General features: G+C 44.2%; 1 protein-coding gene across 7 annotated transcripts in view; it reads left to right on the top strand.

Moving 5' to 3' along the window:
- Positions 1-19,419, top strand: part of GLYATL2 (glycine-N-acyltransferase like 2) — a 36,462-nt gene extending 17,043 nt beyond the window's left edge. For all 7 annotated transcript variants that reach the window (XM_081544558.1, XM_081544562.1, XM_081544564.1 and 4 more), the window contains 5 exons: positions 11,135-11,251; positions 12,794-12,901; positions 14,295-14,421; positions 14,516-14,690; positions 18,657-19,419. In XM_081544558.1, the coding sequence (XP_081400684.1) occupies positions 11,174-11,251; positions 12,794-12,901; positions 14,295-14,421; positions 14,516-14,690; positions 18,657-19,065 (897 nt within the window). In that variant the 5' untranslated portion in view covers positions 11,135-11,173 and the 3' untranslated portion in view covers positions 19,066-19,419. The remainder of the gene's footprint in view (positions 1-11,134; positions 11,252-12,793; positions 12,902-14,294; positions 14,422-14,515; positions 14,691-18,656) is intronic.
- Positions 19,420-19,890: the final 471 nt, after the last annotated feature.

Here is a 19,890-nt window from a genome sequence, read left to right as displayed (position 1 = left end):
CAATCTTGCTTCCTCTGTATCGTCACGTTTTTACTAACGGACTATTTCATCTTTAAATACTTCAGTTTGCAACAGCATGTTGACATTCTTTTGGATAACATCCCTAAGGTTTGTGGGACACCTCAATTTGGATGGGGTCTGAGTAAAGTTTCTATATGTAAATTTGAATTTTTGTAACACCACAAAGTAATGTGGAATTCGGTCACACAAAGGAAGATGATCCAACTTCAGAATACAATTTGGGATCAAGACGTAGGGTAAGAGATGATAACAGCAGGGTAGCTCAAGTGATTTCTATGTGGCCTATACTTTGAGAAAAAAATTCAAAGACTATATAAAAGTTGATTTGGTTTTAAAAAAATTGGTTGAAAGACTCTGATGAAGAGTCCACCAGCACCTCAAAGTGGACAGAGTTTTCAGGTCGACGTGGTGAACAGAGCCATGCCGTTGAAGGAGGACCACATCCGTGACAGGACTGATGAGCTGTGTCTTCAGACCACGTGGACGGAAATGAAGGCCCCAGCAGGCGGGTGTAATAGAAGAGCTCACAGACGTCCTCATGATAACGATCGGTGTCTGTCCACTAACTGGGCACCTGCTGCACTCAGCACTTACATGTTATGGACCTTAGTGCTCACAACAGTTTTAAGAGGGACGCGTTAATACTATCCTCATTTCACAGGTGAAGAGGCCAAGGTGCAGAAAGATAAAGTACCATGTCCAAAGCTAACCAGCTATAAAGTGGCAGACTTGGAATCTATGCCCACTCAGTCTGGCTCCCAGAGCTCCACCCTTGCCCCGTCCTCCACTGCCTCCCCAAGTGACTGGCAAAGCCTACCACATGGGCCCAGTTGCCTCCTCCTGACAAGAAGCAGCAGTTTTAGGTGTGTCTCCCCCTCTACCCTCTTAAAAAAAAAATTATAGGAGTATAGTTGCTTTCCAATGCCATGTTAGTCTCTACTGTACTGCAAAGTGAATCAACTGCACCCATACATGTATCCCCTCTTTATTGGATTTCCTTTCCATTTAGGCCACTGCTGAGTCCTGAGTAAAGTTCCCTGAGCTACACAGTAGGTTCTCATGATTTACCTAACACAGTGTCAACAGTTTATGGATGTCAACCCCAATCTCCAAATCCATCCCAGCTCCATCGTCCCTCCTTAGTGTCCATTCATTTCTTCTCTACATCTGTGTCTCTATTTCTGTTTCACAAAAAAGATCATGTACGTAATTTTCTAGATTCTGCATATGTGCATTCATATACAATATTTCTTTTTATCTTTCTGACTTAATTAGCTCTGCATGACAGTTTCTAGGTCCATCTACGTCTCTATAAATGACCCAGTTTTGTTTCTTTTTATGGTTGAGTAACATTGCAATAGCCAGGACCTGGAAGCAACCTAAATGTCCATCAACAGAGGAATGGATAAAGAAGATGTGATACATATATACAATGGAATATTACTCCATCCTCTTTTGCAGCTGCAACCCTCTGCCACTCCAGTATTCTTGCCTGGAGAATCCCACGGACAGAGGAGCCTGGTGGTTTACAGGCCGTGGGGTTGCAAAAGAGTTGGACATGATGTAGCAACAACAACAATGCCCCCTATACAACAGGCATTTTGTAGCCAGAATATGTAGTGTGTGGTATGTGGACTTATGTTCTTGTCCTGAGCCCCACACACGTTAAGGTGGTCCTGTCCTTCAGCGGGAGGGAGAGGTTTGTCCTCAGATTTCTTCTATAGAGCTGAGGTGTGCTCAGGACCTGTGTGTGTATGTGGGGTCCGGTCATGTGTAGGCAGCTGCCTAATCCTGGGGGAGGGGCAATGTGCTGATCATGGGACAAGATCCAGAGGGGAGTCCTTGATGAGAAGTAAAAGTCATATAGACAACATTTTTACAAGACTGATACACTCTCCATATTATTTTGCAATCTGCTTCCTTCATTTAACAACATATTCATGAACATATCCTCTTGACATGGGACAGATTTGCTAATACCACTGACTGGGTACAACATTACTTATTTAACCACTTTGTGATGGTTGGACATTTACATGGTTTTCTGACTTTCCGTTTTTCCTAATCTTTCTGTGATGAATCTTCCCTGCTCTCACATCTTTGTAGCAGCCAGTTATTTCCTTAGATTGCGTGCTTGTGTGCCTGCTCAGTCACCTCAATCATGTCTGATTCTCTGTGACCCCATGGACTGTAGCCCACCAGCCTCCTCTGTCCATAGGATTATCCAGGCAAGAATGAGTGGGTTGCCCTGCCTTCCTCCAGGAGATCTTCCCAACCCAAGGATCGAACCTACATCTCCCACGTCTCCTGCACTGAAGGGGGATTTTTTAAACTACTGAACCACCTGGAGATTTCATCTCAAGAATTAAAACCGAGAATCACAAATGGCTAAAAGGTTCTTCTAGAAACATGTAAGAATCAGCTTTTATCAAGCCGTTCCTATTAGTACTCCCAAGAGCCCAAGTCATCCTTATATTATAGATGGGGAAACTAAGGCTCTAAAGATGACTTATTGAAGGGGAGGCAGTGGCTAACACGTAATCTGTACTTGCTTGTCTGATCCAGTGCCACTGCTGCTTATAATCTGCCTCCAAGCCGCCTGAGCTTCTTCTACACACTGCCTCGGGGTCTTGGCCAGGAGGGCAGCTTCCTGCTGGGCTTGCCTTCTATTTGCAGGGCTGTTGAGCTTGCCAGTGTCTATGATCCCTTGGCCAGAGTAGTCTTCCTTGTAGCATCCTTCACCATCAGCTCTGCAGTCTCTCTGGAGCTCAGCCCAGGCTTACAAGGTGCAGAGGGTTAGGGCTCTACCCATACCCCTCTGCCTTTTTCCTTAAAGGACAATCTATCATCTAACAGTGGTCATTCTGAAGACACTTCAAGTCAACTTTTCTGATGCACCTAGCCTAGGGATCAGAACAAAAGGGTTTAGGTATCACCGCCTCAGGGCTTTCTGGGACCAGTGTGGTTCTGACATCCATTGTGTGTTAGTCACTCAGTCGTGTCTGACTCTTTGCGACCCCATGGACTGTAGCCCACCAGGCTCCTCTGTCCACGCAATTCTCCAGGCAAGGATACTGGGAGTGGGTTGCTATTCCCTTCTCCAGGGGATCTTCCCGACATAGAGATTGAACATGGGTCTCCTGCGTGCAGGTGGGTTCTTTACTGACTGAGCCACCGGGGAAACCCACTCATTATATTAATTCTTTGCTCTTGGTCACAGGATAACTTCTTGAAACGAGTATGGTAGCCTGGTCTCTGGAGGAAAGGTGGGCTGTCTGGAGGGTGGCAGTGAGCTGTACTTTCACAGGAGCCAGGTCCATACTACTCAGCTTCGACGGCTTCAGGCTGCGTTTCCAGTGACCTCTCTCCCCTCCGATCCTTGGTCCCTCCCAGCTGTCTAGCCTGAACTTCCCCCGAACCTCTGGGGCTCTGCAGGTCCATCATGAATGGATAGTGGGATGGGGGGGATGCATGTGATTGGCCCCACTTTCACAAAGAGTCCCAAACTTGATCTTCAGGTGTGACTTCCCAATGAGGTGATATATACAGGGACACTGACAGAACTGAAATGGAATATTCACTATCAAATATGCCCTGTCAAGAGTCCACTCTGAATTAATGTTCCATAAGTCCTGTGCTGGTCTTGTGAGTCAAAACACTCACAAGTGTTCCATGGTAGTAACACTTGGTCTTTGTTGTTGCCAAAGGCATAAATATATGGAATGTATAGATGGACAGCAAGGAGATCAAACCTGTAACTCCTAGAGGAAATTATCCCTGAATATTCATTGGAAGGACTGATGCTGAAGCTCCAATACTTTGGCCACCTGATGCAAAGAGCCAACTCATTGGAAAAGACCCTGATGCTGGGAAAGATTGAAGGCAGGAGGAGAAGGGGAAGACAGAGGATGAGATGGCTGGATGGCATCACTGACTCAATGGACATGAGTCTGAGCAAGCTCTGGAAGATGGTGAAGGACAGGGAGGCCTGGCGTGCTGCAGTCCAAGAGGTCGCAAAGAGTCAGACATGACTGAGTGACTGAACAACAGCAACACATTTAAAGCTATATAATAAAGCTACGTGAACTTCCAGATGTTCAAGCTGGTTTTAGAAAAGGCAGAGGAACCAGAGATCAAATTGCCAACATCCACTGGATCATCGAAAAAGCAAGAGAGTTCCAGAAAAACATCTATTTCTGCTTTATTGACTATGCCAAAGCCTTTGACTGTGTGGATCACTATAAACTGTGGAAAATTCTGAAAGAGATGGGAATACCGGACCACCTGACCTGTCTCTTGAGAAACCTGTATGCAGATCAGGAAGCAACAGTTAGAACTGGGCATGGAACAACAGACTGGTTCCAAATAGAAAAGGAGTACGTTAAGGCTGTATATTGTCACCCTGCTTATTTAACTTCTATGCAGAGTACATCATGAGAAATGCTGGGCTGGATGAAGCACAAGCTGGAATCAAGATGGCCGGGAGAAATATCAATAACCTCAGATACGCAGATGACACCACCCTTATGGCAGAAAGTGAAGAAGAACTAAAGAGCCTCTTGATGAAAGTGAAAGAGGAGAGTGAAAAAGTTGGCTTACAGCTCAACATTCAGAAAACTAAGATCATGGCATCTGGTCCCATCACTTCATGGGAAATAGATGGGGAAACAGTGGAAACAGTGTCAGACTTTATTTTGGGGGGCTCCAGAATCACTGCAGATGGTGATTGCAGCCATGAAATTAAAAGATGCTTACTCCTTGGAAGGAAGGTTATGGCCAACCTAGATAGCATATTTAAAAGCAGAGACATTACTTTGCCAACAAAGGTCCGTCTAGTCAAGGCTATGGTTTTTCCAGTGGTCATGTATGGATGTGAGAGTTGGATGGTGAAGAAAGCTGAGAGCCGAAGAATTGATGCTTTTGAACTGTGGTGTTGGAGAAGACTCTTGAGAGTCCCTTGGACTGCAAGGAGATCCAATCAATCCATCCTAAAGGAGATCAATCCTGGGTGTTCATTGGAAGGACTGATGTTGAAGCTGAAACTCCAATACTTTGGCCACCTCATGCGAAGAGTTGACTCATTAGAAAAGACCATAATGCTGGGTAGGATTGGGGGCAGGAGGGGAAGGGGACAACAGAAGATGAGATGGTTGGGTGGCATCACTGACTCGATGGACATGGGTTTGGGTGGACTCCGGGAGTTGGTGATGGACAGGGAGGACTGGCGTTCTGCAATTCATGGGGTCGCAAAGAGTCGGACACGACTGAGCGACTGAACTGAACTGAACTGAATAAAGCTACTATAATTTAAAAATTGTTTTTATCTGTCTTACTTTTAATATGCCTAATATCACATTTTTAATATGCCTAATACCATGATGAAAGGCAGTGAACTGGGCTTCTCTGAACCTCTGGGAGGCTCCGACTCCCTTCGAGCGCGGGGACCGCAAGGCAGGGTGGCTTTGGAAGGCTGGTGCAGACTCGCCCCCTCCGTTCCCTCGCAGTGTCTCAGGGGTCTCTGGGACTGTGCTTTCACACCAATGTCCTGGCCTTCACCCTGGGCAGTGTGGTCCTGAGATGCAGCAGCTGCCTCAAGAAGGGGTGCACATCGGACCGGCAATCAGCACTCATCTATAAAATCCTTAAATGTCCTGAGAAGATTTGACTTTGCAAGATTGCCTAGAGTACTTTGGAGGGGCTTAAAGGTCAAAGGTGGAGTTCCCTGGTGGCTCAGATGGGAAAGCGTCTGCCTACAATGTGGGAGACCCGGGTTCAATCCCTGGGTCGGGAAGATCTCCTGGAGAAGGCAATGGCACCCCACTCCAGTATTCTCGCCTGGAAAATCCCGTGGTGGGATACAGCCCATGGGGTTGCAAAGAGTCGAACATGACTGAGCGACTTCACTTTCACTTTCTTTTCACTTTTCAAAGGTCAAGGGGTCACTCAACCCTGACCTACATTAGAATGGACTCCATCAAGGTCACCTTAAGACGGTGATGTCATGTTCGCACACTGCTTTTGGCTGGCAGTAAATTCCTGGCTTCTTAGAGAATTCACCTGGAGCTCCTCTTGCTCTCAAAACTTAGGACAGTTTTTATACTGTCTTTCAAGGATTAGGGTCTTCTCTGATAGTGATGGTTTAGTCCCCAAGTTGTGTCCGACTCTTTGTGACCCCATGGACGTAGCCCACCACGGGATTTTCCAGGCGAGAATACCAGAGTGGGTTGCCATTTCCTTCCCCAGAGTCTTCTCTGCTAGCTTCCAAAAGGACAGTAGGACACTTGGGCTGGGAGACCTCTTGATAAATCTGCTCTCTATCAGAATTTCTAAAGAAGTTCCTCTCGCTGATTCAAGAGAGCAGCCAGATTCTCAATTCATGCATTTGGGTCAGGGAACAGACACTGCACCTCTGAACTCTCAGCAAAAGTTGTTCAACCAGAGGATCTTGAACTGCTGGTGACTTTAAATGTGGTTGTACCTCTTTGAAAATACTTAGTGTGATATTCAAAACTGTGCAAGCCTCAACTATCCACAGTGTGATCTTAACTACATAAAAAGTTATGCATTTTCTGGCATGAAGTAGATAAACCATTTTTAAAAGGGGATGAATTAATAAATTGTATAACTATGAGCAACTTTGTTAACAAGTTAATCACACAAAATTGCAAATATGTAAAAATTCTTTCATAGGTTGTGTGAACAATTTTTGATTCAAAACATGGAATTACTGAAGTAGGCAAGAGGGAAAAGAAAAGAAACCGTGCCTTCCTTAGCAAGCGCGTAGACAGCGAGTGCTAAATCCTCATCAGTGGTTTTTAATGTGTCGCCTGAAGTGAGTGAGGTAGTTTTGTAAGGAGATATGACCTAGCCATGGGTGAGGGATCACTTACTGAAGAATCATAGTTTCATAACAGATCCTGGTCTTTGGCTTCAGCTCAAGGCATTAATGCTGGCTAGCTTTGTGACCTCAGGGAAGATGTTGCCTTTCAACATCATCTTCCTTGTTTGTGTGACAATAACATTTGCCTGTCTTATTTCCTGAATGATGAAAACTTCTCAAGTTGGTTCACAACGTTCCAGAAAATGGGTAAGATTTTGATGACTTATTATCCCTTTCCTCTATTTCAGCATCTCCAAAATGTTAAAGTAAATCATACTCTTTTAGGAATTTTTAAAATTTAATTTAACTTTTAAAATTAATTCTATATATGTGTGTATATGTATGTATATGTATATATATCTTTGGCCATGCCATGTGGCTTGTGGGATCCTAGTTCCCCGATGAGAGATCAAACCTGTGCCACCTGCATTGGAAGCAAGGCATCTCAACCTCTGGAGGTGCTGAGGTCACAAGAGCTTGAAGTCACGAGGCTGAGTATTTCACAGTGAAGCCAAATTTTCCATCTTTTGTTTGCCCAAATGATATATTTGAATAATGCTGCAGCTAGGTCGTTTTTGCAAATTACCTTATTATTACTGCTTTAGATTAGCCAATTGGCTACAAGCGCTAGTGTGGCAGCTTTGGTAGGAAACTTATAAATGTAGAATCTGCTCAGTACGGGACATGTTCCCATTCTTCCTCTGGCCCACAAAGCCTCTGACTTCATTCGTGTAAATGATCAGGACCTCCAGTTTGCTCAATAAGAATCCACACCTTGGAGCTTTATGCTAAACAGGGACAACCTGAACCAGGTGGAATTTATTGTGGGTGAGACTATACGGGCCTTTAGAGAAATTTCTCCATTGTCACACTGAGCAGCTGCAGAAGAAGCTGTGCACACAAGTCTACCAGGAAACTGCAGGTGAGCAGGATTGTTTTAGACAGCCAAAGTCTCGTTTCTTCTCAGCCTTTCAATTAATTAGGATCCTATTCTAAAGAACGTGTATTTGTTAATTCATTTTACAGTCCATGGAATTCTCCAGGCCAGAATACTGGAGTGGGTAGCCTATCTCTTCTCCAGGGGATCTTCCCAACCCAGGAACTGAACCGGGGTCTCCTGCTCTGCAGGAGGATTCTTTACCAGCTGAGCTACCATGGAAGCCCGATTCTAAAGAATGTGTATTTGTTAATTCATTTCCCCCCTGCAAACCTTTGGAAGAGCACTTACCAGTATCCCAGGGTTGAGAACGAATTTCTCAAGGAAATTGTAGGTCCCTGGAGCTTGAAAGTCCTTTGACAATAAAGTGTTTTGAGTACAAAGCCAGTGTTTTGAAGTGTCAGGCTTCTCAGATCCTCTCCCTGAATTAGGAACTACTGATCGGCCTGTGCCTTTCCCTGCCACCCTCCAGGCACCCGTAGGAACCCTGAGTAAGGATGAGAATCAGCACACCCCTGGTCTTTGATCCATGCTTTGAAAGTGTTACTTGCATAGCAAACGTCTTCCTTTGAGTGCTGGGACACGTAGCTAAGATGAAGCTTTACTCTTTCAGGCTGGTTTCTGCCAGACCTCTCTCTGTTTATTGATATATTCAGCACTTGACTCACAGACTTTTCTCTCCCTCAAACGCCTGCCACATCCTGGTGATGTCTCTGACACCTGCAGCTCCCAGTTCCTTACTGACTCCTACTCTGTCGACTTGAAGCCTACAGCCATCTCTCCAGAACTGATCTACCTCTGACATCCTCACCTCTAACAGCCTAATTCCTAATTCCAATCTCCTATTCTATGAATATATTCCCCGTCCTTCACCAGTGCTATTCTTTTAGCCTCATAAAGTAACTTCATCCTACACTCTTTCCATCTTTTCGCACTTGGTTGGACCTTTCTCTTACTTCTTTCTTTCTCTCTCCTGAAAGTGAAAGTGTTAGTTGCTCTGTCGTGTCCAACTCTTTGCAACCCCATGGACAGTAGCCGGCCAAGCTCCTCTGTCCATGGAATTCTCTGGGCAAGCATACTGGCGTGGGTTGTCATTCCCTTCTCTTCTCCAGGGAACCGTCCCAACGCAGGGATGGAACCTGGGTCTCCTGCTCTGCAGGTGGATTCCCTCCCTTCGGAGGCATCAGGGAAGCCCCTTCTCTCTCCTGGATCCCATAGGTTAAGTGTCAGATGTCATCTTATTCTCAAACATTTACTTTGCCGCTTATCTTTTTTGCTGCTCTAAGCCTGGAAAATCTAACTCTGGTTTGTTTCAATCTGTCTCTTCTGCTTCTAGTCTCTGGGTGCTGAGCTCACTCGTGTGGATAAATTCCCCTTCCAGGTGAGGGTTTTCATCCAAACCTGGTCTTAAGCAATGCTGGAGAATCCCTGTGCGTATTCCCAGTCTGTACTTTTATTAATGAACATCAGAAGCCATTCAAATCCTATTTTCCCTTGCTTGAATTGAAGCTCTTCTAATTTCCCCTCAGGTATATATACACACACACACACATATACACAGACACATATACACACACACATACATACACGTACCATCTATCACTTCGCAAAACACATCACATACATTTTGTGACTTGACATAATCCTCAAAACAGCCTACAAAGGAGTTATTATTATGCCTATTTTATAGATAAAGAAAGTGAAGCTCAGAGACAGTCAAGTAAAGTGACCTGCCTACTCCAGCGATCATGTTCTTGACCATTCCATTTCCATCGGTTTTGTTTTGTCTGTACACACATATGGGCTTCCCTGGTAGGTCAGACGGTGGAGTCTGCCTGCAGTGCAGGAGACCTGGGTTTGATCCCTGAGTTGGGAAGATCCCCTGGAGAAGGGAATGACTACCTACTCCAGTATTTCTTACCTGGAGAATTCCATGGACAGAGGAGCTACCATCCATGGGGTCACAAAGAGTCAGACACAACTTAGCAACTAACACTTTCACTTTTTTTTCACACACATATGGGGCTTTCCAGGTGGCACTAGTGGTAAAGAATCTGCCACCAGTGTAAGAGGTGCAAGAGGTATGGGTTCGATCTCTGGGTTGGGAAGATCCCCTCGAGAAGGAAATAGCAACCTGCTCCAGTATTCTTGCCTGGAAAATTCCAAGGACAGAGGAGCCTGGCAGGCAGTAGTCCATGGGGTCACAAAGAGTTGGATATGACTGAGCGCACACACACACATACACAAGATGTTGGATTTTCAGGACTGTTAAGATTTAAAAAAATTTGCTGCCTCTCCTATAAGCCATCAAAATTGCTTGGAATTTCTTATATTTGTTAATTTTTAGAAAATATGGCTACTCTTGTATAATGTCTTTAAGTATCATATGTAATATACATATGATCAAGTACATGTAATATACATATGCTGCTACTGCTGCTAAGTCGCTTCAGTTGTGTCCGACTCTGTGTGACCCCATAGATGGCAGCCCACCAGGCAACCCCATCCCTGGGGTTCTCCAGGCAAGAAAACTGGAGTGGGTTGCCATTTCCTTCTCCAGTGCATGAAAGTGAAAAGTGAGAGTGAAGTTGCTCAGTCATGTCAGACTCGTAGCGACCCCATGGACTGCAGCCTACCAGGCTCCTCCGTCCATGGGATTTTCCAGGCAAGAGTACTGGAGTGGGGTGCCAATGCCTTCTCCAATATACATATATATTATATAATTATATATGCAGTTGGATATTTGTGTTTATGAGACTGAAGAATGTTCATAACTGTCTCTTACTTATATACTACTTTGTTTCAGAATGAATTTGAGGAGAGTACTAATTTGGTATTATATCATATCTCTTCTTTATTTTATGACATGGATATTTTCCTGTGTCATTAAACCCATTTTGAAGACATCATTTTAATGGCTACCTGGTGAGCCATTATTTGGATACGCCATCATTAACGTCACCAATTTCCTATAGTGGATTTCAGATCATTTCTGAATTTACAGTATCATCATACTATGGCACATTTTCTTATATCTACATTCTTATACGTGTCTACTATCATCTCCTTGAGATGAGTTCCTGGAAGTGGAATTATTGAGTGCAAGGTTTGCTCTGTTTTCAAGGTTGCTGACATGCAGTTGCAGTCTCTGGGTTTTGCCAGCTGGCACTTGGGCACAGCCTTGGCTGCAATCCTGTACCTCTAGCGCCGTGTGGCTGTCCTCGGGGGCTCCTCCTTTCTGCTCTTCCAGGACACCTGTCAGATCTCCAGGTGTTTTTGTGGCTGTGTTTCCCCAGATTGTCTTCCTCGGGGAAGGGCGTTGGGTGCTACACAAGATGTTTGTGCTTCGTGAACCCCAGCAACTTCAGATTTTGTATGAATCCTTGGAAGAGAGCATCCCGGAGTCCTTGAAGGTAAGGGAGTAGGGGGAGATGAGGGAAGAGAGGACTGAGGTGTGAAGAAGACAGACTCGGGGCTCAGAACTTTCCAGGGCCAATGGAGGTGCAAGTCCAAGATTCCTTTTGCCTGGGACTGTCTTAACACCCATGTCCAGTCACCTCCTTTACTTCCCTGGGGATTCTTCAGTATCTTTTAAAAAACTTTCTATTTTGTGTTGAGGTAGAGCTGGCAGTTTCAGCTGAACAGCAAAGGGACTCAGCCATACATATACAGTATCTTTTTAAAAGTAATTTTTGTTCACTTATCTGCACTGGGTCTTAGTTGCAGCATGTGGGGTCTGGTTCCCCGACCAAGGGTTGAATCTACTCCCCTCTCTGCACTGGGAGCTCAGAGTCTGAGCCAGTAGACCACCAAGAAAAACCCTACAATATCTTTGGAATCCATTCTGCTGCTATGTTTAATGGATTTCCTTAACTGTCCCAAGCTACTGGTCACCTGCAACTTGATAACCAGTGTCTATCTGACACATGTATGATCCTATCACTCCCTTGCTTTAAAATGCTAGTGGCGGTTCATGTCCAAAGCATAAAGCCCATGCTCCTTAACTGGATATACAAACGTTTATCAAAAACATCTCTTCATTTCCCGACATGGAAGATGTACTGAGCGTTACCATCACTGACCCCTCACAGTTCAGCAGATGGGAGCGAATCTCAGCACCTTCAGGCCTCCAATCATGCTGCTTCTCCTAACGGAAATTGCTTGCCTTCCTCTTCTCTTTGCTTTGCCAGGTTTATTTATTTTTCATGGTCCAATTTAAACGTTAGTTTTTCTGTAAGTCTCCCACCACTTCTGGACAGGTAGTGACTTTGCCTTTTTGCCACCCCACTGGACCGTGGGCACACACCTATCAGAACATGTGCCTTTTTAAGATTAGACTGTGTATCTCTTTGCCCTTCTAGACTTAACTGGAAGGCAGCAGCCACATCATATTCACCTTTGAGTTCTCCATATTTGACACAAATTTGATATATAATAGACAGATACTGAATAAACGGTGTCGTATTAACGTTTAAAATAGGAAAAATATCAATAGTATGGATTTTTCAAAAAACGAATGAATACATGTTAGAGAAGCCAGCTCATTTGTTACTAACTTGGATTTGGGGGGACACTTCCTGCACTGTTTTGCATTACGTCTTTCGACGAATAGTCCAACGTGCCATCCTGGAGGCACTAGTCCTGACCTTTCAAGTCCTTCTTTTAAAAAAGTGTTTGTTTATTTATTTATGTGGCTGCACTGGGTCTCAGTTGCAGCATGTGGGATCTTCCGCCGCAGCATGTGGACCGTTAGTTGTGGGAGGTGGGGTCTAGTTCACTGACCAGGGATCAAACCCGGGCCCGCTGCATTAGGGGCTGGGAGTCTTAGCCCCTGGACTATCAGGGAAGTCCCCCATCAAGGGCTTCTAACTCCTGCTTTTACTTCCCATGCCGCATGCAAGACGCTCTCTCAAAGGAAAGTTCCATCCTCTCCCGCTTTGTTTTTGCTCTTGTAGGTGTACGGCGCCCTTTTCCACATTAGGAATAAAAACCCGTTCAACCTGGAGGTGCTAGTGGATGCCTGGCCAGATTATCGGATAGTCATTATACGACCTCAGAAGGAGGTGAGACTCCTGGCTCCTGAGGATCAGGCCACTCACCCTCAGGATGGGGAATGACGGGGCTGCAGCCAGGGGCCGGCGGGGAAGAGTCTTGACACACCTGATTCGTGCAGATTTGGGAAGGGTTGCTTGGACGAGAGGGCAGGATGGTGAGACCAAGCGTGGGAGTAGACCGAGCAGCCAATAGTCCAGGACCTGTAAGTTGCTCTAGAATTCCACTCAGTCAGCTCTCTCCCGTCAAGACTCTGCTCAGAGACATCCACCTCCCTGCAGTTGGAAATGGTCAGGAAGTGTTTTGCTTTCCCTGTGACTCAATAACCGCAATTCCTTGTACTTCGTGCAGTGCTGGGCGTGAGGTCTAGGTCTGCTCACTGTGTAACCTTGAGAAGACCGCTGCTTTCCTAACACAGAATGAAGTTGACAAAAATGACTGTGTCAGAGGTTTGTGAAACAGTCGATGTCATGCTTCTTTCATAAGAGTGTCTTCATCTTTCAGGGGAGTATGAGTAGTGAATCCCATCCTTCCTGAAGTAGCGCTATTTTAACAGCCCCCGTCCCCCTTATCCACATAGATAGTCATCAGGAGTGTTAGAGCACAGGGGCGCCTGCAGCTGCTCCGGGGGAGAGCCCGCAGCAGGGGGCAGACAGGCAGCTGGGGGCACACCGGCCCTGTGCTCCAGGGCTTCTGTGGCTCTGGTGCCAGCTCAGCGTAATGACATCTTCTGTCGGTCCTCTGTTCTCACGGGCACGCCGGGCACTGATCACCATGCCAGCTCCAGAGGGCTGGGTCAGAACTAACCTGAAAGTGTCAGTGGCCCGGTCGTGTCTGAGTCTTTGTGACCCCGTGGACCGTAGCCCGCCAGGCTCCTCTGTCCGTGGGATTCTCCAGGCCAGAATAGTGGAGTGGGCTGCAGTGCCCTCCTCCAGGGGATCTTCCTGACGCAGAGACTGAATCCGTATCTCTTACGTCTCCTGCACCGGCAGGCAGATTCTTTGCCCTGAGCGCCATCCGGGAATTCACTTGCAGAATCAGCCGAGGCATCGCCTTCTCACAGACCCCGAGCCTGGACCCCAGCACTGTTCTGTGTACTTCCCTCCACCCCTCAGGCCCCCCTCTTTTAGACCTTTAACACGCACTCTTTCTGCTGCACTTCCCGTCTCGGATCCTGGGACCACTTGCCCGTCGTCCCAAGGGCAGCTGACTCCAGGGCACCACCAGAAAGGAGCCCCTTTCAGTGGCTTATTCTACAAGGGCTTCCGAGAACATTTTCTGCACCTCTCTCACACAACAGCAGCAAAGCCTATCCAACAGATAAGCCTCTAGTGCTCTGGACACAGTCAGAACACTTTGTGAATGATATCACTGTGTAAATGTGATTGATGTCTGTTACGTCAGGAGATGAAGGATGACCTGGATTATTATACCAACACTTACCACATCTTCACCAAAGCTCCTGACAAGTTAGAGGAAGTCCTAGCATGCCCGCAGGTCATCAACTGGGAACAAGCCTTCCAGATCCAAGGTAACTGGTCTAAATTAAAGCCAAAGATGTCCCATTTAATTTATAGTAGATATTAAAGGGGGTGAAATGATGCTTGCTTTTCTCCTCTGCCCAGGTTGTCAAGAGAGCTTGGGCGAGGCATTACAAAAAGTTGCAGCTTCAAAATCAGTGCAGGTGGATTATCTGAGAACCACGCTGTTTGTGTTTGAAAAAGCACTCAAGGCATCGAGTGGTGACAAGATGGATTTGATGAAGTTTTTAAAAATTCCTAAAGTGCTTGAAGACAGAAGGTGAGATTTTTACCTTTTGCTTCTGAAATTTCTGATAGAATCGTTCAGTTGCCCTATGGGCCAGCCTTGTAAATGTAGGATCTGAGACTAAATTATAACGGTGTTCAGAGCTGCGTGGGCAAGAAAGGGAACTGTGTTAGGTAATGTTTGCTGAGTGTGGGCAGGAACTTCATTAGAATAGGTTCTTTTCCACATATCAACTTCCTTAGATCTCACAAGAGTGCTCCCGGAAGAATATTGGACCTCATGGTGAAATTGAAAAACTTTTACTGAAACTATTCATTTTTTGACAAAAAAAAATACTTCATGCTATGCAAAGTACATGTCTGTGTGTGTGTGTGTGTGTGTGTGTGTGTGTCTGTTTAGTTGCCAAGTTGTATTTGACTCTTTTGCGATCCCAATGGACTATAGCCCGCCAGGCTCCTCTCTCCATGGATTTCCCAGGCAAGAATACTGGAGTGGGTTGCCATTTCCTTTTCCAGGGGATCTTCCTGACCCAGGGATTGAAACTGCATCTCCTGCATTGCAGGAGAATTCTTTACCACTGATCCACCAGGGAAGCCCTATGCAAAGGATACAAATATACAAAGTAAAAAGTGAAGGCTTGCCCACTTGGATTTTCAAAATATTTCTGCCCATGTGTAGATATTCTAAGCATTGCTTTTAAAACTCTGTATGTATGAGTTGTTTTGTTGGGTTTTTTCTCTACAACATATGCGTGACTATACTGCAATTTACTCTTTTCACTCAGCAACGTGTTGTATACATCTTTCATGTAAGCCCATGCAGGCATCCTTCATTTATTTTGACAGCTGCATAGATTACCATAAGAAGGAGATGTACAATTCTGTGCGCCCGTATTTACACACTTGATTTCTCTCCAGTTCTTCCTGATAACAAAAATTCTTCAATAAATATCTTCATAAATAGATCATCGCACAAGTTGTAGAAGTATTACTGAAAACTGAACTCCTAGAATTGAAATGCCTGAGTAAAATAATATGTGCATTAAATGGAAGATTTTACCAAATTGGATGGTGTGCATGACGTATGAACATATGATAGCATAACATGAAAAAACCTGTCCTTCAATAGGGACATGGATAGATTTATTATGATACAGTCCAAACGCTGGAATAATACACAGCTGTTAGCAAGAATAAAGCAGCCCTATGTGAACTACTTAGGAAACAATTCCAAAAATATATTCTGAAGCAACAGCAACAACAAAAATATATTCTTAGTGAAGCAACAACATCCGCAACAACTAAGATGGACAGAATAGTGTAGACAGTGTGTCATCACAGTAGAACACATCTAAAATTCCAAACAATGCCTCTGAAAAGTTACATAAATGTATCACATCACTAGTTGCCTCTGGAGAAGGTAACTGTGTGATAAGGAATCAGAGAAAAAGGAAAATAATTATTTTCCATTGATACCCATTTATGCTCAATAATTGTATCACTACATCAAAAAATAAATAAAATCTAAATACACTCTAAACACGTACAATTGATTTAGCCAAGAGAGTCAATAATATTTGAACCCTGCTCTGGCTCAACTGTGTTCCCATGAGAATCATAAAAGAAATATTTGCATGGGGAAAAATGGTAAGTAGGGATTAAATAATCAGTTCAGTTCAGTCACTCAGTTGTGTCTGACTCTTTGCGACCCCATGAATCACAGCATGCCAGGCCTCCCTGTCCATCACCAACTCCCGGAGTCCACCCAAACCCATGTCCATCGAGTCGGTGATGCCATCTAACCATCTCATCCTCTGTCATCACCTTCTCCTCCTGCCCCCAATCCTTCCCAGCATCAGGGTCTTTTCCAATGAGTCAGCTCTTCACATCAGGAGGCCAAAGTATTGGAGTTTCAGCTTCAACATCAGTCCTTCCAATGAACACCCAGGACTGACCTCCTTTAGGATGGACTGGTTGGATGTCCTTGTAGTCCAAGGGACTCTCAAGAGTCTTCTCCAACACCACAGTTCAAAAGCATCAATTCTTCGGCACTCAGCTTTCTTCACCGTCCAACTCTCACATCCATACGTGACTACTGGAAAAACCATAGCCTTGACTAGATGGACCTTTGTTGGCAAAGTAATGTCTCTGACTTTTGATATGCTGTCTAGGTTGGTCCTAACTTTCCTTCCAAGGAGTAAGCGTCTTTTAATTTCATGGCTGCAATCACCATCTGCAGTGATTTTAGAGCCCAGAAAAATAAAGTCTGACACTGTTTCCACTGTTTCCCCATCTATTTGCCATGAAGTGATGGGACCAAGTGCCATGATCTTAGTTTTCTGAATGTTGAGCTTTAAGCCAACTTTTTCACTCTCCTCTTTCACTTTCATCAGAGGCTCTTTAGTTCTTCTTCACTTTCTGCCATAACAGTGGTGTCGTCTGCATATCTGAGGTTATTGATATTTCTCCCGGCAATCTTGATTCCAGCTTGTGTTTCTTCCAGCCCAGCGTTTCTCATGATGTGCTCTGCATATAAGTTAAATAAGCAGGGTGACAGTATACAGCCTTGACGTACTCCTTTTCCTATTTAGAACCAGTCTGTTGTTCCATGTCCACTTCTAACTGTTGCTTCCTGTCCTGCATACAGGTTTCTCAAGAGACGGGTCAGATGGTCTGGTATTCCCATCTCTTTCAGAATTTTCCACAGTTTATTGTGATCCACACAGTCAAAGGCTTCGGCATAGTCAATAATACTTGATATTATAACTGAAAATCTGGAATGAAGTGCCTGTCCTAAGGCACTTTATTTCCTCTAAACCCAAATATATATTTGGATATCTTGCCCCTCTGGGTTTAACTGTAGCACAGGAGGAAGGCAGGTGAGAATGCTGGAGATCTTTGAGGAAGTAGGACCAGAATCAGTTTGAGGATGATAGAGAGAAAGCCTCACCTATGTGTAGAAAATTTAGAGCCCTATGATCCCACCCAATGGCAAACATGAAGTGACTTTGAAACTGACAAGTTCCTGTAAACTCTTCCTCCTTGATAAGGGGTAGAACTTCTTTGAGATCTTCCTTCTGTGCCAACCACTCCTACCCACAGAAGATTTATTTTGATTTTGCAGATGAGAAAATGCAGTCTCAGGTAACTTGTCCAATAATACAATCAGGGCTAAACCCATGATTATTACCACCAAAAAAAAAAAATTCCAATATCCTTTTTTCCTATGTTTCTGCTCCTGAAATTGCATTTTTGTACTTCCTTAGTGGTATGTGGTGATGGGTTTTGGGACACATGAAGCCATAAGATCAACATGGCTCTCCTGTCCCTGTGATGTACATTTTGTTGAAATATCTGTTGGAGGAAACATTATCTTGTGTATTTAGATATTTTGTGAAGTATAATTTGAATTCTACATTTTTAAATGGAAGTATAGTTGATTTACATCATATTAGTTTCAGGTGTACAGTATAGAGGCTCAATATTTTTTAGGCTATAGTTCACTTAAAATCATCTGAACATAATAAATATGTTTCCTTGCACTGTATATCCTTGTATCCTATCCCTTTTATACACAGTAGCTGGTACCTCTCAATCCCACATTTTTCATACAAGAAACTTTAAAGAAAATTCAGCCACATGGAAGGTTGCGCTGGCTTATAGTCCTTGCTCTTTTAGCAACATATATTCTTATTCTCCTTTGTTGGGGTATTAGGTTGGACTTTTTGAGATATGCTATACTATATCTAGCTGACTCTCTGCTATTAAATGTATCACAAATGACCGAGGATTTTCTCACTTTCAATTATTTGGGACTATTTTGAAGCAGGCATATAAATAGTTGTGTGTGTGTGTGTGTGTGTGAGTGTGTGTGTGTGTGAGTGTACATCTATTTCTTCCTCTGGGCTGTGGATCCTTAAGGAAAGGAAGGTGTCATATTTTCTGCAATCCTGATGCTTTCTAAATGTTGGCTGAATAAATGTACATTTTTTCTTGACAGGAAAGAAACTTTTCAGAACATCTTCTTGGATGTCTCGCATGCAAGTCTTGTGAATGAGCACTGGGAGTTTGGAAAAAATGAGAAGAGCTTGAAATATATTGAACGCTGTCTCCAGAATTTTGCAGGATTTGGTATTCTGAATTCAGAAGGGAACACTGTCTCTTGGTTTGTGACAGAACAGTCCTGTGAGGTGCGAATGGGTTACACTTTCCCCAAATACCGAGGCCAAGGCCACATGTGGCAAATTGGTTGTCACAGTATAGCATATTTTTTTTCAAAAAAAATACCGTTTTATATCCATGTGGCAGAAGATAAAGAAAAAACTCAACAGATAGTGATCAGTTGTGGGTTCAAGAATGCTCTGTGTGGCTGGCATCAGTGGAAATGCACCCCGAAGAAGCATTGTTGATGGGACTATCGTCCATTTCACGTGTTTCCTATCAGGGAAAGACATCAGTGCAAACCAATGTGGTCGTCTACACGAGAGACAGAACCATCCAGCTATCTGGGGCTCAGGCCCTGCTCAGGCCCCGCTTCTGTAACAGCTTTGTCTTCTTTCTCTTGCATGTGATGAACACTAGAAGCTTGGCTCTTTGCTGTCCTGCTTTTCCTTTATGGTGAGAAATGTCTGAGAATTGAAACTACCCCATGTCAATCATTAGTGCTAACATACCCCATTTTCTTCTTTGAAGAAGACTTCCTTCAGGAAGGATCTCTGCTTTTTCGTGCTTCTACGTTTGAAAATAAAACGTCTCCCTTGGAAGTCTCTTCTCTGGTGTCCTTCTCTTCTTCCCAAAGGATCTTTCAAAATGCTTCAGCATCATCACTTTTGGTCTTGGGTGCCCTCAAAAGTGCTTTGAGTTACTATACTGAATTAAATTATGTGGCCATCAGTGAAAGTTTGGTTTTCTGACTAGCTTTTTATCACAGAAACTTGGTTTAGTTGAGTTGTATAGCAGAACTTCATATTTTCAATATGATTTTAGATCTATGCCATATTAGTTTCCTATAATTGTTGTAACAAATTACCACAAATTTAGTGACTGGTGATCCAGTGACATGATCTACCATATGATCCATCAATCCCACTCCTGGACATATATCCAGAGAAAACAATAATTCAAAAATATACATGCACCCCAATGTTCATTGCAGCACTATTTACAATAGCCAGGACATGGCAGCAACCTAAATGTCCATCAACAGAGGAATGGAAAAAGAAGATGTGGTAAAA

Source organism: Giraffa tippelskirchi, chromosome 11 (assembly GCF_054371585.1).
Source record: "Giraffa tippelskirchi isolate mGirTip1 chromosome 11, T2T-mGirTip1v1.2.pri, whole genome shotgun sequence".
NCBI classification, from domain to species: Eukaryota; Metazoa; Chordata; class Mammalia; order Artiodactyla; family Giraffidae; genus Giraffa; species Giraffa tippelskirchi.
The sequence above is the reverse complement of the archived record's forward strand: the minus strand, read 5'-3'. Positions and strand labels throughout refer to the sequence as shown.